Source organism: Halichoeres trimaculatus, unplaced genomic scaffold (genome assembly GCF_033239565.1).
Source record: "Halichoeres trimaculatus isolate MK-OKI-2021-1 unplaced genomic scaffold, fHalTri1.1 fHalTri1_scaffold_3, whole genome shotgun sequence".
Lineage (NCBI taxonomy): Eukaryota > Metazoa > Chordata > Actinopteri > Labriformes > Labridae > Halichoeres > Halichoeres trimaculatus.
The window spans coordinates 2,280,340-2,295,907 of NW_027437181.1; the positions used below are offsets into that span (position 1 = coordinate 2,280,340).

At 36.2% G+C, this 15,568-nt stretch overlaps 1 protein-coding gene across 1 annotated transcript; it reads right to left on the minus strand.

Moving 5' to 3' along the window:
- Nucleotides 1–9,268: 9,268 nt before the first annotated feature.
- fibinb (fin bud initiation factor b) lies at nucleotides 9,269–10,766 on the minus strand. The gene has a single exon (XM_074666874.1). The coding sequence runs from the start codon at nucleotides 10,360–10,362 to the stop codon at nucleotides 9,739–9,741; it is 624 nt and encodes a 207-aa protein (XP_074522975.1). The 5' UTR covers nucleotides 10,363–10,766; the 3' UTR covers nucleotides 9,269–9,738.
- Between the last annotated feature and the right edge of the window lie 4,802 nt (nucleotides 10,767–15,568).

Here is a 15,568-nt window from a genome sequence, read left to right on the forward strand (position 1 = left end):
ACAATAGAAGGGACTACTTCATGTGAGCCAAAACACAGAGATCTGTGAGAAGGAGGGGCTACACTGGAAAAATCCCAACTCTTATTTTTAGTAGAAAATGTCTTTTTAGATTTAATAAGAGCCACATTCACCTGACCAATCCTGAAAAAAAGATCTTATTTGAAGTTATTTAAAGACAAAAACAATTTTTTGCAATTGGTTTTGCATGGTTATCATGTAATCCAGGGACTGTTTTAATGAAGTGAGCCTGTAATGCTTACACTGCAAAAAATGCAAAAAATGCAAAAAAAATGAAATCTTACCAAGTGTTTTTCTCTTAAAAAATGGCTTTGAAGCCTTGATATTAACCCCTTTAATGCAACTAGTCCAGAGAAATGTGTTATTTCAAATTATTAAAAAAATATAAATTATATATATATATATATATATATATATATATATATATATATATATATATATATATATATATATATATATATATATATATATATATATATATATATATAAAATTTTTTAAAAATAAAAAAAAAATCTGCCAATGGTGTAAGAGAAATGTGCTTGTCTTGTTGTTCTCTTACCCTGCTGGCAGATTTGTTTACTTGTTTACAGTAGTTTAGACCCCATTTTTGTCTTTAAATATTGTGAAATAATGTGGCGTAAATACTGTTATGTAAGATAAATATATCATAAGCACATGTAGTGATACAGTTAAAGTGCGAGTTTTCAGTAATTATAGCCTATAGTTGGGATTGGTTAGGGTAATATCAAGCTGTATCATCAACAAGTGCACTGCAAAAAAAAAAAAAAAAAAAAAAAAAAAAAAGGAATCGAATCAAGTGTTTTTGTATTATATATAGCAGAAAATGCCTTTTTAGACTTTACATGAGCCAAATTCTCCTGATCGTTCCAGAAAAATGTCTTATTTCAGGTTATTTAAAGACACAAATAAGATCTGATTTGCTTGTTCCATTGGCAGATTTTTTTTCCTATTTTTTATCTGGACTGGTCAGATGAATGTGGCTCATAATAGGTCTAAAAAAAAGACATTTTCTACTTAAAATAAGACAAAACAATTGATAAAATGTCAGTTTTTGCAGTACACTTGTTGATATGATATATCAATGTTGCATTTAGACATTATTCTAGTTTTAAGCAAATTTTTGAGCAAATTTCTCTTGTTCCATTGGCAGATTTCTTTTTATGTGTAACAAGCAATTCAGACCTTATCTCTATCTTTAAATAACCTAAAACAAGACATTTTTTGACTGACCTGTTGAATGTGGCTCATATCTAGTATAATTATATATATTATATATTAGTATATTAACGAGACAATTTTTACTTAAAGTTAGACAAAAAACACTTGACAAGATTTCAGATTTTTGGCAGTGTAGATCATAGTTTCCCATGTAATCTGTGGTCTTTATTTTAATGATATGAGCCTGTAATGCTTAAATACTGCCGTGTACCAGTAATATAACATAACCACATGTACGATACAGCTGACATGCAAATTTTCTGTAATTATAGTCTATAGTTAGGACTGATTAGGGTAATGTCATTTCATATTGAAATGATACATTAATTTATCACCGAGTCCCTTAAATGTTTCCTTGTTTCTTTAAGTAAAGAAAAAGTATAATACTGTACTCAAAAATAAAATTTAGCACTGTTTCCTGAGCCAAGTTTTCAGAAATTATGGGTTATACAATCTGTGACAGCATCTATAATCAGCACCTTTAAAAAATACAGAATATGTCTCTCAAAACTATATTTTCTTCAATCATGCATAAAAGGAAATAATAAAAAAAGACAAAAGAAAATATTGTTATACAGTTTCTGGCTCTGTGGCTGCTCGCTCATACAGCTTTGCTATTGTTGTATTTATTGCTTTCAGAACTGATTTAATTTATACAAGGATGAGAAAGTCGGCTAGTTTTACATCAGTGTGACTAAAATCAATGTCTTTGACTTGGGTAGGCCTATTTCAGGAGCTAGTTAGCTTAATGAAATAACATAACACACGCTGTCCTATTTTTGAGCCACCTTCAGGCTACTAGCCGTATCAATTAATACTATTTCACACACAAATTTTCAACAACATGATTTAAAAGAGTTACATTAATAAAAGTAATCACAGATAATGCCCTTAGTTTTGGTTGTGTCTAAATCATTACGCGCATCTCACTCAAAGTATTTCCCTCTTGATGACTTTGCCTTTGAGATGAATGACACTGTATCCGCAAAATCATGTGACTTCAGCTAAGATGCCCCGCTTGTATTAAAACTCAACCTTCTTAATTTAATTCTGTAGAAGAGATCCTTCACTCAAAATCAAAACAGTTAAAATAATCTGACCACACCAGCTGTATTATGACTTAAAATGTAATTTTACCTTATTAATCAGTAGAAATACATTAAGTCTCCTATGAAATGAACACTATAATGCTGTATTTCAAAGAGGAAAGAGTTTCAGTCACACCTGTTTTAATCTGGCACTTCCTTCTTCATTCACAGGCTGAAATCTTATCCAGTGTGGCCCGTAAATCCCAAGTCACTCCTGCCAACGCTTCAGACCAGATTTTATAAGCTTTACCTTATAATTATTAACTCATATAATCACACATGATGACCGACTTTACGACCACGCTAACCTAAGATACAAAGGGTGAGAAACGATAACAGCTCAGTTACCTTTGTAACACTTCAGAGTGCACACGTGTAAGTTGACAACAAAAACGTAACCATTGGCTTTTGATAACACAGTAAAGATACTAAAACCCACCTGATAACGGCACAACTGCAGACTGATAAAGTGTTTTTTACAGTCATGCTATCAAATCAAGTATCTATTGGGATGGTGTTTCCAAGAGGATGAATGTAATATTGAATGGTATGTTTGAAATATTTTGAAATCACCTACATAAAAGTTTGTTTGGTTTTGATTTGTTTTGTTTTGTCAAGACTAAGGGTCTTCAACCTGTGGCTCTGGAGCCTCATGTGGCTCTTTGACTCCTCTGCAGTGGCTCCTTTTAGCTTTAAAAAAATATCATTGAATAAAGATTTTTTTTTTTACAGAGGGTATTGATGATTAAAGACACTGACACTCAATAAAAATCCTCCGTTAACATCTAGTTGAACTAAATCTTCATCCCATCTGTCAATAAAGCCTGCCACTGCTCTACTTCACCTCCTACAACATCAACAGCCCACCAACTTTCCATGCACCTGTGGCTAACCTCAAGTTTTACAGCCCTGGGAAGATAACTACATCTTCAATAAGACTTATCTGGAAGAAAATACTGATTTTAATTCTGTGTGGATGGATTCATTTATCTGACAAAATGCTGGATTAATATACAAGACTGACATGTGGCAAGACATCAGCAAACAATAAAATGTGATGAGTTTAACAAAATAATCAATAATTGTTATCATTTTCAAGTATTCTTTCAAAACTTTTGAATTTATAAAAATGTATAAATGTTTTTTTAATTTGTTTTTTATTTGAAAAAAATCTTTAAAATAAATTCCTTTGCATATTTCCATATTTCAGTCTTTTGCAATTTTTTGAATTTATTTTTCAAACCTCTGAATTTTTTTTAATTGTTGAAATTTTAATACATTTTTATTTCATCATTTTTTAAATCAAATTCAAGAATAAAAAAATTTTTTTTAACATTTTTATTTTTTTCACATTTTTTTATTTTTTTTGCACAAAAAAAATAAAATCAATTTTTTTTGCAATTTTTGACATTTCACTTTTTTTGCATAATTGAAATTTTTGCAATTTTTTGGAAATGTCTTTTTAATATGTATTTTTGAAATTTCTTTTGCAATTTCTTAAATGTTACTTTTACTTTTTTTTTTTTCAAATTTATCAAAAATAAAAAGAAAACAAGATCACATGTACCATTTGACAAATTTCAAAATAACTTCTTGTTTTGATGATTATTCACTAGATTTTAACTATTGTACAATTTTTACAATTTGTAATTTCTATTTTGAAGGTAAAGCAGAATTTGGGGCTCCAGAATTATTTCAATCAAGGTGAGCTGAGGCAAACAACCCTTATGGAAGTAAAGGTTTCAGATCCCTGGCCTAGAACTAGCCTCTAGTGAATCTCCGAAAAGCAGCAAACCATGGTGTTAAAAAGCCATACAGGAGTATTAAAAACTGCAGTACCTCAGGTGTCCACTTGGGGCTGACTCCAAAAGCCTGTTAGGCCACATAAACACCCATATTAAAAGGGCCAAAACCATTTGTTTCCAGCCTGCTACAGTTTTATTTTTGACTGAACTGAGGGTTTTTCGTAACTTAATAGTTTTAATACCAAAGTTAAAAGTAACTGCGAGCCATGCTGCCTTTTTCTTCTTGAAAGGATGAGTGGAAATTGGGTTGAGTCGGCATTTCCAATACGGTGACATCCACATTTTCAACAATCTATGGTACAATCATGAAGGCCTGGCACTGCCATGTTTCCACAGCAGCACAGAGCAGACAAACTGGTAAGGACTTTCTGTGTGTATTCAGTGTGTGGCCACTGGAAATGCACCAGAAGAAAAAAGAAGAAAGTTTGTCGAGTTTTCTGTGTTTCAATCTCGAATCTTACCGCTAGATGCTGCTAAATATTCCCGTTCCGTCTCTCAAGAAAGTGAACAAACACATAGAGAAGTAATTAGTGCTGAACATTTATAGCAGTTCTGTTTCACATTCATCATTTGTCTCGTTAATAAAAGAGAAAGCAGAATGAAGGGAGGTATTTGCTGCTTCGCACGGATCTCTTTGGGAAGAATGACTGACTCTGGCGAGTCTTCAGAGAGGACATGATGTTCTTTTATAATGACAGACTGTTCATGAAATTATTTATCCAAATAAAGCAAAGGTCAGTCTGAGTTGAAGGCCGTTATTATGCAACACGGGAGCTGATATCACAGCTTATGAAGCTATGATAATAACAATATACGTTTCATCAGAGGGTTGCAGTTACAGCAGAAGTCCGACAGTGTTTTGCAGATTTTCTCCTTTCCCTAAGTTGGTGCCAACATCTGTCACTCATGATGACATAAACAGGGGCTTTCCCTCTCATACAGGCAGAAATTGTAGGTTCAAGGTTTTTATGCTGTATCATCTTTTAAGTTTCCGCATCATGACTGTAATCAGCGGGCTCAAAGTATGTATTCACTGTGACTGTGTAACCACAAGCGAAACCGTCTTACTGTACTTTGCATTGTTACGTAACTCACATCAGTTGGCAAGTCAGATTAGAGCTGTGGATACTCTCCCCCTTTTTATTTCCATGTCCTCAAAGTCTTAAAGTTTCATTCAGGATCTTAAAAAGCCTCAAATCAAATTATGTTTTTTTTTTTCCACAGACTTCGGAAGAAAACAAGAAGTTTGTGACGCCCTTTACACCACAAACCCATCAACACCACTTCCTTACCTCGCTGCTCCTCATAAATACCAACAAGCAGCTTCTTCCTTCATTCAAAGCATCCACAGGGGGGCTGTTTGTAAAATCCACAGCAGACCTCAAAACCTCTTAAAGCAAACAGAGAGGGGAGCTTGGTGATTTTAAAGCACGTGGCAGGACAGTATGCTGGCTCAGTGGTGTCTGGGTAGCTACTGCTACACTGCAAAAAACTGAAATCTAATCAAGTGTTTTTGTCTTATTTACGGTGGAAATTTTCCATTTATACTCAAAATGAGCCACATCAGTTCAGAAAAATGTCTTGTTTTAAAGGTTCCATATTATGCAAAAATCACTTTATTAAGTCTTTTAGTGAAATTTGTGGGTCTTTGTCTTTCCTCCCAGCCCACAAAATGTGATATTTAATGACCAAACCTGTTCTTAGTAGAGCTTGTGAATGTAAAATCCTGACCTAAAACAAGCTGTTTGGATTTTGGGGATTTGCTGACGTCAGCGATTCCTTTTTTTGACCAATCAGGAGCAAGTCTGACCTGATTGGTCCACCGGAGCAGATACCCCCAAACCCCCTCCCTGCCCACTTGAAGAGCCATCACTGCTCTATTTTTGGCTGTAAACAGAGCTGCTGTAAACACCTGCTCAGGTGAATGTGGCTCATGTTTAGGGAAGGGTACCTTTCACATAAAAAACGAAACGGTACCGATGCTCAGTGCCTGGCAACCAGTACCTGGCATCAACGGTACCAATTTTCGATACTTTTTTGTGCTCATTTGGTAAAAAAATATCAATTTGTTTAATAGTTTATTTTATTTGTTTTTCAATTTGACATATATATTCTTGAATATATAACTTTGTTATGCTGCGTTCATGTCCAGCATGGAAAATCTCCTACTCTTCCACTCCCTCATAGTCACAAAGATGCATTTAGGTACCTAAACATCGTACCTTTTGGTTTTTCGTGAATCCGTACCCGGTACTTTTGACAGATTTCAGTAGGTACCTATAAAAGTACCTAATTCAGTACCCATCCCTACTCATGTTAGGTCTAAAAAGACATTTTCTACTGAAAATAAAACAGAAACACCTGGTAAGATTTCAGTTTTTTGCAGTACATAAAAATGGGGACCTCCGAGATGCAGCTCCGTGGGTATTCCCGGCTAGATATGAGATTACTTAACCCTAATTTTTACACCACTCTCTGTCAGAACGCAGCAGTGATAGTGGAAAAGTTTCTGTAAATAAACGACAAAACTTGACTTTTAAACACAAACTCTTTATTTGAGAAGACACAACACAATCAGCTGATTTCCTCACACATATTAACGTCTGACTCTGGAGTCCTTGAGTGCTGCCTGCAGTCTTATCCATCAAAGTATCATCACCAAATACTGAACCTCAAAGGTCGACAGGAATAGTTAAATGCTGCTCTATTAAACATTTGATATAAACAGTGAATACATATCATGGTGTTCTGTAATAAAGATAATGGCACTCACAGTATTTACTTATTTCTGATAACACGCTGTACATTTTACAGGATTATACAGCCTCTGCACAGCTGCACGGAAAGGCTTTGCATCTTTGCCAGCCTCCAAAGAAATAATACAACAGAGAGGTGTCTGCATGTAAACATCAAACACAGATATTCAAAATCTTTTCAACTTTTTGTGTCCAAACACCCAGAATGTGAAGCTTCTTCTAACAAAGACGTGTTTTATTCTGACTTAAACCTCAATAAACGGAAACATTTCCAACAAACTCTCCTCGCCGCTCAGGGAGGACTGAATAAAGTTTGGAAAACTTTTCATCTGACGACAGTTAACTGTTCTCACTCCATTCATCTGTTTTACACACTCACACACACTCTCTCACACACACATGCTCACACACCTGTGGCTGTTGACAGGTTAAATCAATGCACGAACCTCATCAGACCGTAAAAAGAGGCATTTTTAGTGCGGCTTATTGATCGAGGCGCAGTGAATGCTCCAGGAACATTAAAGCCTTAACGAATCACCAGATGATATCACACTTTGAAAAAATAGTCTCCTCCTTTGTGTCAGTTATCTACTTATTATCACTGAACATGACATTTTAATGGCGTTATTGTGTTTTTATGACGAGGTGCTCTGATCTGACGTTTTCTTCTTTGATCAAATTACAATTTCTCTGTGAATTCAACAATTTATTGTCACATAAAGCTGCAGATTCTGCAAGAGAGGATGTTAACCTTATTTCCCAGTCTAAATTAGTTAAATTGAGACTTAGATATTATACGAAAGACTTTTATAGAGTGGCTAACCACAAGCAGGACTTTATGGTACGTTTGTTGCCAGGAAGTTACGCAACCCCCTCACCATAACTCTGCCACAGTAAAGTTTGTGTTTCTGCAGCTTTCTTGGAATACAGCTTCTTTAATCTTTGACACAACACCAAATATGACCAGAAGGAGAAGTTAGGAGCGCTGGCGTTTGATTTAACAGCATATTTTCAGAGTAAACACATTACCTCAACTTGAAACAATCAGCACCCCAGGTTTTTTTTTTTTGCGCTTTCAAAGAACGGCACTTTCGCTGATTTGTAATCAAGCTCAGAACTCACAAACATTACTTCAACGCGACATCCAGGGGCGTATTTACTCGTTTGGGGGCCCAAGGCAAACCCAGTCAATGGGGCCCTCCATGTCCTTGTAACTCCTCTTCCTCAGAGCTAGACTGGCCTTCCCTGGGTCCACTGTCTCTTTCCCAGAATCAAGGCATGAGACAGTGCTAATCTTGTACATGCTAACTTAACACAACTAAATGCATTTCCTCAAGTTCTGTACTTTAGTTTGATTTAGAAAAAAGTGAATCCATCATGTAGTCCACTTTGTCCTGGATTTGAAATCTTTTATGGTCCATTGAAGCTTATTTGTCCCACAGTGGGGAATTTACAGAGTAACAGGAACAAACAAGAAAGGATGAAGTGAAAAACATTACAATAGGTAAATATTGAAAAAATAATTTAGTAAAGAAAAAATATGTAAATATTAAACTGGGAAAAAAATCTACTGAAAGAGGTGATATTTACAGTTAGCATACTTTTTGGTACTATTATTTTAAAGTGATTGTATTTTTATTTGACCCCCTGTCCAGTCAGTTATGTTTCCAAAAAAGAGATTTTGTACAATAATGTTTATCACCAACTCAAAAAGTTTGATTTAGAGAAAATGATCCTGTTTCCTGGGCTAGATAAAGTCCTTAAAATCCTAAAAGTCTGATATGTTTATCTCAGATCTCAGAGCAACATTGGTTTTATTTCACACTTGGTTGAAAATAAGAAAAAAATGGGGAAAAAGTGTTTTTACCACTTTCTTCCTGAATCAAATTTTTAGATGTGTTGTAACATTAAAAGATCATTAAAGATTAAGCCTTTAGATGTATTTTGAAGCATGCACTGCAAAAAAAATGAAATCTTATCAAGTGTTTTTGTCTTTTTTTTTAAGTAAAAATTGTCTTATTATACTTGATATGAGCCACTTTCAATTTATCAATCCAGAAAAATGTCTTGTTTCAAGTTATGAGAGTACAAAAATGAGGTCTGAATCGCTTGTAACCAGTAAAAAAAATCTGCCAATGGGACTAGAAAAAATTGCTTTAAAATTTCCTTGAGACTAGAATAATGTCTTAATTCAAGTAATTTTTCTCTTGTTCCATTGACAGATTTTTTTACTGGTTACGAGCAATTCAGACCTCATTTTTGTCCTTAAATAACTTTAAACAAGACATTTTTCTGGATTGGTCATGCGAATTTGGCTCATTTTGAGTCTAAAAAGGAATTTTCTACTGAAAATAAGACAAAAGCACTTGATAAGATTTCAGTTTTTGCAGGTTTAGAAAAAAGATATGCTTTCAATTGAAGAGAACTTCATGAATCGGTTTTTAAGAAATGCTTTGGGGGGGCCCAGGGAATCTTGGGGCCCCAACTGCCTGTGTTTGCCTAATTGTAGCTACGCCCCTGGCAACATCAGATGTTTAAGCTTTCCAGGTGAGAATAAAAACGTGATTCTTGGATCGAAATAGACGTGAAAGTGAGAAAGTAAAGTCATATAACTGGATTTTGAAGCAACAAAATGGATTTAAAGGAGAACTTACACTTTTTTTTTTTTTTATCCCTGATATGATCGGTAACATTCATCACTCCTGCCTCTGCCTCGTGGTCACACTCCACCACAAGAAAGTAATAAAAATATGCCCTAATAATAATAATAATAAAAATAATAATTAGAATAGAAATACAGATAATGAGACGTTCAGGGGGCTCCGTTTTTTTCAGAACTTCATGTATTCGTTCTTCAGTCTGCTCAGTCTCGTGCCGTGGCTGCGGATGATCAAAGACAGGAGCTCGTGCTTGTCCTTCAGCCCCAGAGAAATGTCCACGGTCTCCTTCAGGACGTCCCGCGTGTGCACGACCATGTTGAGGAAGTCGTCGTTGAGCCGGTGCTCCTCTTTCAGCTCGCTCTCCTGGCTCTGCTTGAATTTCACCTCCAGCTCCAGCAGAGATTTCTCCGAGTTTGTGAACGCCTCACTGATCTGAGCCGTCTCCCTGCGCAGATACTTCCCGTAGCTGTCCTCCCCGTCCAGGTCGTACGAGATGCTTTTCGCGATGCCCTCCAGCACCCGGGCTGAGTCCTCAATCTGCCGCTTGATGATGGTGAAATCGTCCCGTATGACCGCGTCCTGGTCCTCGGGGAGTCCGCACTTTCTCTCGTCGGTCATCTTGAACAGCATCTGGCATTTCTCCGGGTCGTCGTTCTCCTCGTAGTCTCCATCCGGCACGAAATAGTGATGAAAAGTGCCGTTGGACATCTCCGGATGTAACGGTCCGTTGAAAAACGCCGCACACATCGGCAGTGAAAGCATCCCGGCGCACAGCAGCAAGTGAAGAAAAGCCATGATGCGCAAAGTTCACTCACAAGAAAGAAAAGTCAGACTTTAAAGAGTTATCTCATCAAGTGTTCACCTATGAGGCTGTTTAATCCCACAACCGGGTCCACACTGCGCAGTCGCTTCAGCGCTTTGTTGCGTCCTCTTCATTCATCCAACACATTAAAAACTGTTTGAAATCGTTTTTCCAGCCTCACTCGTCTTCCTCCAGTCGCCTGCCAGCGTCCATCACTGTCGAAAAGCAGGAGAGCGGTGTGTGAGAAAAGTTTTTCTCAGCGTGGAAAACAGTTGTAGCCCTCACTCGACTCCACTCGGTGCCTCAAACGCAACATCTGGATGTCTCAAGTGCCGCGCTCCAGTTTTGGCTAATAATACCTCTGCGCTACTCTCAGATTACAGCCCCTCCGTCACTTTAAAAGACTGCATTCAGACTGGGGCAGGCTACCAGCGGGGCCAGGCCAGGAAGGGCTCAAAGTTTGTGTTAATTCACAGGACCGTGTCAGGCTGGCTGAGCTGGTTAAAAACACAGAGTGTGGAGAAAAACAGACGAAAACTAATAAAGCTTACAATCAGCTGAACAGGCCTGCTATCATGGAGAAAAATCTGAACAAAACTATAGACTTTCAATTCCTGATTTTATCTGGCAAGTATGGAATCCAAAGTCTGCCAGAAAAAAAAAACAGGAAAAGTTTTAAAAAATACATCAGTGGGCCTAAGCCTTATTATTATTATTATCATTATTATTATTATTATTATTATTATTATTATTATTATTATTATTATTATTAAGTCCTCCTCGCCAGTAGTTGGCGCTACTTGCTGAGGTTTAACACCACAGCAAATATGCCCCAGCTCTTTTTAAGACAACATTAATGAACCAGATCTGGTTTAAAACGAAACTGTTTAATTTCACACTTTGGTTCATTAAAAAAAACAAACAAACAAAAAAAATGACTGTTGTTAGTTTTATTTTGCACTTTTGTTGATTTATTAAAAACTTGGTGGGTACTTAATTGGAGCTACTTGTGCTTGTATCGGTCTGTAAAGAAGTGATAATACAAATCATTAATTATTATTATTATTATTATTATTATTATTATTGTTATAATTATTATTATTATTTGCATTATAAGTCCTCCTTGCCAGTAGTTGGCGCTACTTGCTGTGGTTTAGCACCACAGCATATATGCGTCAGCTCTTTTTTTTAATAATCATAACATGAATAATAACATGAATGAACCTGTTTTATTTCATGCTTCAGTTTTAAAGAAAATAATAATAATTCATAATTATGTAAAAAAAAAAAACCTCTGACTGTTGTTTGTTTTATTTTGAACTTTTGTTAAATTTTTTAAAACTGAGTTGGTACTAAGATGGGAATACATGTACTGGTATAGGTCTGAAATAAAGGAGTAATACACGTCAATAATAATAACAATAATAATAATAATTGTTATAATAATAATAATAACAATAAGGCTGATGATAATAAAAAAAATAGTGTTGGTAATAATAATAATAATGAGAATGATAATTAGCAATATTGTTTTTTATTTTTTATTATTATATATATCATATTTTATTTATTACATATCATAAATATAGCCTCTTTTTTCTTTTCTATAATAATAATAATTATTATTATTATAATTATTGTTATAATAATAATATTAATAATAATAATAATAATAATAATAATGATAATAATAATAATAATAATAATAATAATTATTATTATTGTAATTATTGTTATTACCATTATTATATATAATAATAAAATATTAATCTATATTATTATTATTATTATTATAATTATTATTATTATTATATTTTTATCATTATTAATATTATTATTATTATTATCATTATAATTATCAATATTATACCCTTTTTTTTTTTTTTTTAACTAGCATTTATGGTCTTCCATACACTAGTTGACTAACTGTAACCTAAAGATTTAATCTTTTTTTTTTCAAACTTTTGTTGAATATTCTTTTATGGAAGCCTTAAGCTTAAACCTTAAGCATGCATCCCAATAAATCTGCACTTTTACTTAATTTTCCTGTTAAAAACAACCTTTTGTGTTAATCTGAGAGCTTATCTGAATTATCTTGTCCCAGAATAACACGGCTGGTTTTTCCTGATAAAGCCAAAATAGTTTGAGTTGTTTGCTCAGGATCACAGCCTGCGTTTCTGAATAACTAAGCCTGTCACGTTGTCAAAAATAATCAAGCTTTGTTATCCTGAGATAATAAGATAAATCATTTTGTTGAAACAGGAAAAACAGCTTTGTTTTCCCAAGATACCTGGAAAAATAAGCTGAGATCTTGAGAAAATGACTGAAATTAACTCTTTGTGTTGCTTAGTTTTGTCTTTGAAAGATGAAGAATTTCAAGTCATTAAAAAGCCCTGCCCCGTAATAATTTAGTCTGCGTGTCATAAAACAAAAAAACAAAAGATGTCAGTAAATGTTATTCTAACTATGACATAATGGATGATAAAAACACAAAAACATCCAGATGAAGTAATTATAACACATTTTTATGATGCAACAGTTGGCACACGTCTGTCCATTGTTAAACTCAGTTGCTCTGTGCTGTCGTCTCGTTGCTCATAACTGAGTTCATTTACGTTTGTTTTAACAAAGCTGTTCTCTAATTAACTCTATTTACTCTTTCACAGTCACGTCTGTCTGTTTGGCTTCATTGAATCATAGTTTCTTCAGCTCTACTGTCTCCTCTCATTGTCTCCTCCCGTGGTCAGCCGGTGTTGTGCTGTAACTTTAATTGGCATGTCTTATGTAATCTGATTACTCTTGTTCCAAACATGTTGCTTTGTTATGCTGTGGATTGAGACAGAGCAGCCAACTATACACCTGGTCAGAGACTACGATTACATCTGGTTTGCTGGCCAGTCCTCCCACATTAACTGTAATGTTTTTAAAAGTTTGGAGTAGAAATTACTCAGGTTTGAGCGACATTAATAGTGTGTTTTTTGTGTGTGTGTTGGTCAGAAAGGCTCAGTTGTGAGGAGAGCTTTGCAGATGAGGATTTTACAGAGAAAACCCAGAAAAGTTGGCTCTTGAAAAGTGAATTTCTTTCATTTCAGCCTGAAAAAGGTGAATGGTTGGAAATATGTGATTTTAAAACAAACCGTGCAACACACGGGAAGTCCAGTGGGGATAATCTGGTCATTTTTAGTAGGGATGTCCTGATAAAGTTTTTTTTTTTTTGCCCCAAGTCACTTGATTTTGAGTATCTGACAATACCGTGTCCCAATCTGATATTTCTACTCCGATACATTCCTATCCCAGCTTTAAGCTCCTGTGATGCTCTCCAGTTTACAGCATTACACCAATATTGTCACTGCAGCAAAGTGATGTCATGCCCTGCGTTGTTTCCATAGACTGTATAAAACATAAACGTAGTCTGGCCGACGTCACTTGTCTGTTTCTGAAACGGAAAATGAAGCAGATCGGCTATAGCGGCCATATTCTCGGGAGCTTGTGATCTTAATATCATCTGAACAGCCGCGGTAGAAAAAAATTCACCCCCCGTACAGTGTGTGCTGATAGTAAAATTAGTGACTCAGGCAGGAGACGTTTTTTGAACGAAGGGCCGCGTGAACGCCTGAGTCTCGCCGCTGGACTGTTTTGACAAGCTGAGGGGCGAACGCTGTGCATGCGGAGTAGAGAGCCCGTTCATTTAAAGACGGAAAGCCCAAAAGAGCATCTGAAAAACAATGAGCTGTGGTTTCAAAAGCATGACAGGAGAGTGTGTGAAAACTTTGGAGATCACCATCAAGACCTGCTGCCTCTCCCTGGTAATCCACCTCCACTGGCCCAGCCTGGCTGTTCCCTGAGAACTCATCCTCCACCCGCGACCCGTGTTCCCGGAGGTCTCCCTGGGGATAATGAAGGGGTGGAGGAAAGAGAGGAGCACAGAGAACTTCCATCTTTTCCCTGGCTCTGCCCCTGCCCCGCACTTTCCTCCTCTTTATCAGGCTCAAAACTCCACTGAGGAAAACACAGTCGGACTCAGTGATGACCTGTGCAGGCAAATCCAGCTGGAAACAAATAGTTACAGAATTTACCTTCAAAACCTGTCTCCTCAGAGACTTTCACCCAAGCCTGCTCCTGTTTTCCTGCTCTCAGTAGAGTACACACGTCGTATCCTATAACTCTGGATGATGACACACCGCACAGATTGTTTTCTCCTCCATCTTCTGGCGGAGTTGGAGTCGGAGCAGGCGGTGGTTGCCCCCCAGCTTCATCAAATCAATGACGTCGTGGGTGAATGTCATTGCTGATTGGCGGCCTTGGCAAGCCTTCACGTGAATTTGCATCAAAAGTTAAATTTTTTTAACCCGAGTGAATTTGCGTCTGCCGCCAAAATGCGCTAACGCTCCAAACGCGCCGCGCCAAATGCCCCAAACACGCCGGCCGAGACGAATCCACATCTAAACGCGTCTTTGCATTGACTTTGTATGGAATCGCGCTGCAAATTCGCGTGTGGCCGTACCATGAGAAGGGACATAACAAATTTCAAGTAATTTTGTGTTGTTGTTTTTTTTAATAATTTTTGTCAATATTTTGATAGCAGGACCTGGTAATTCATGTTTTTATAGTTTTAACACGCTGGGTTTACTTTTGTTGCAGAGCTGATAAGATTAGAGATACTTTCATCGTCTCAGTGGGAAACTTTTCTTGGACTCGATCCAGCTGCAGTTAAAAAGAAACAGAGCGAAGCACACATTGCACCGTCCTAACAAGTAAACCTCCATATGCAGCGATTTAAATAAAGACCCAATCTGAATACATCATGTTAACGTGTCACTGGTGATCTCTCAGGATGCAGTTGCAGAGAATTGTTGAGTAACTGTTTCCATAACAGTTCAAAAGTGCAGTGGGCTGCGTCAATTAATTAGAGTTAGAAATAACTATCCTTTAAGTACTTACTTATCCCTGCTCCTGATCCCCGCTCCTGATCCCTGCCAACAGCTGAAACTTACCTAACACTAACATTTAACTTGGATTTAAAGGCTTTAATCGCTTTTTCAGATCTTCATCTTCTTTAACATTATGACACTGTGGAAGTCATTTTCTTATTCCAGGAATAATCTTATAAAGCATTAGTCTGGTGTGTGTGTTTGGCTGCTCACACACAAACATGTACACACAAATGTACACTCGGCCTCTTTCAGGACAGTAACCACC

Coding starts and splice junctions, on each gene's coding strand:
- fibinb (XM_074666874.1), bottom strand. CDS start 10,362: ATGGCTTTTCTTCACTTGCTGCTGTGCGCCGGGATGCTTTCACTGCCG.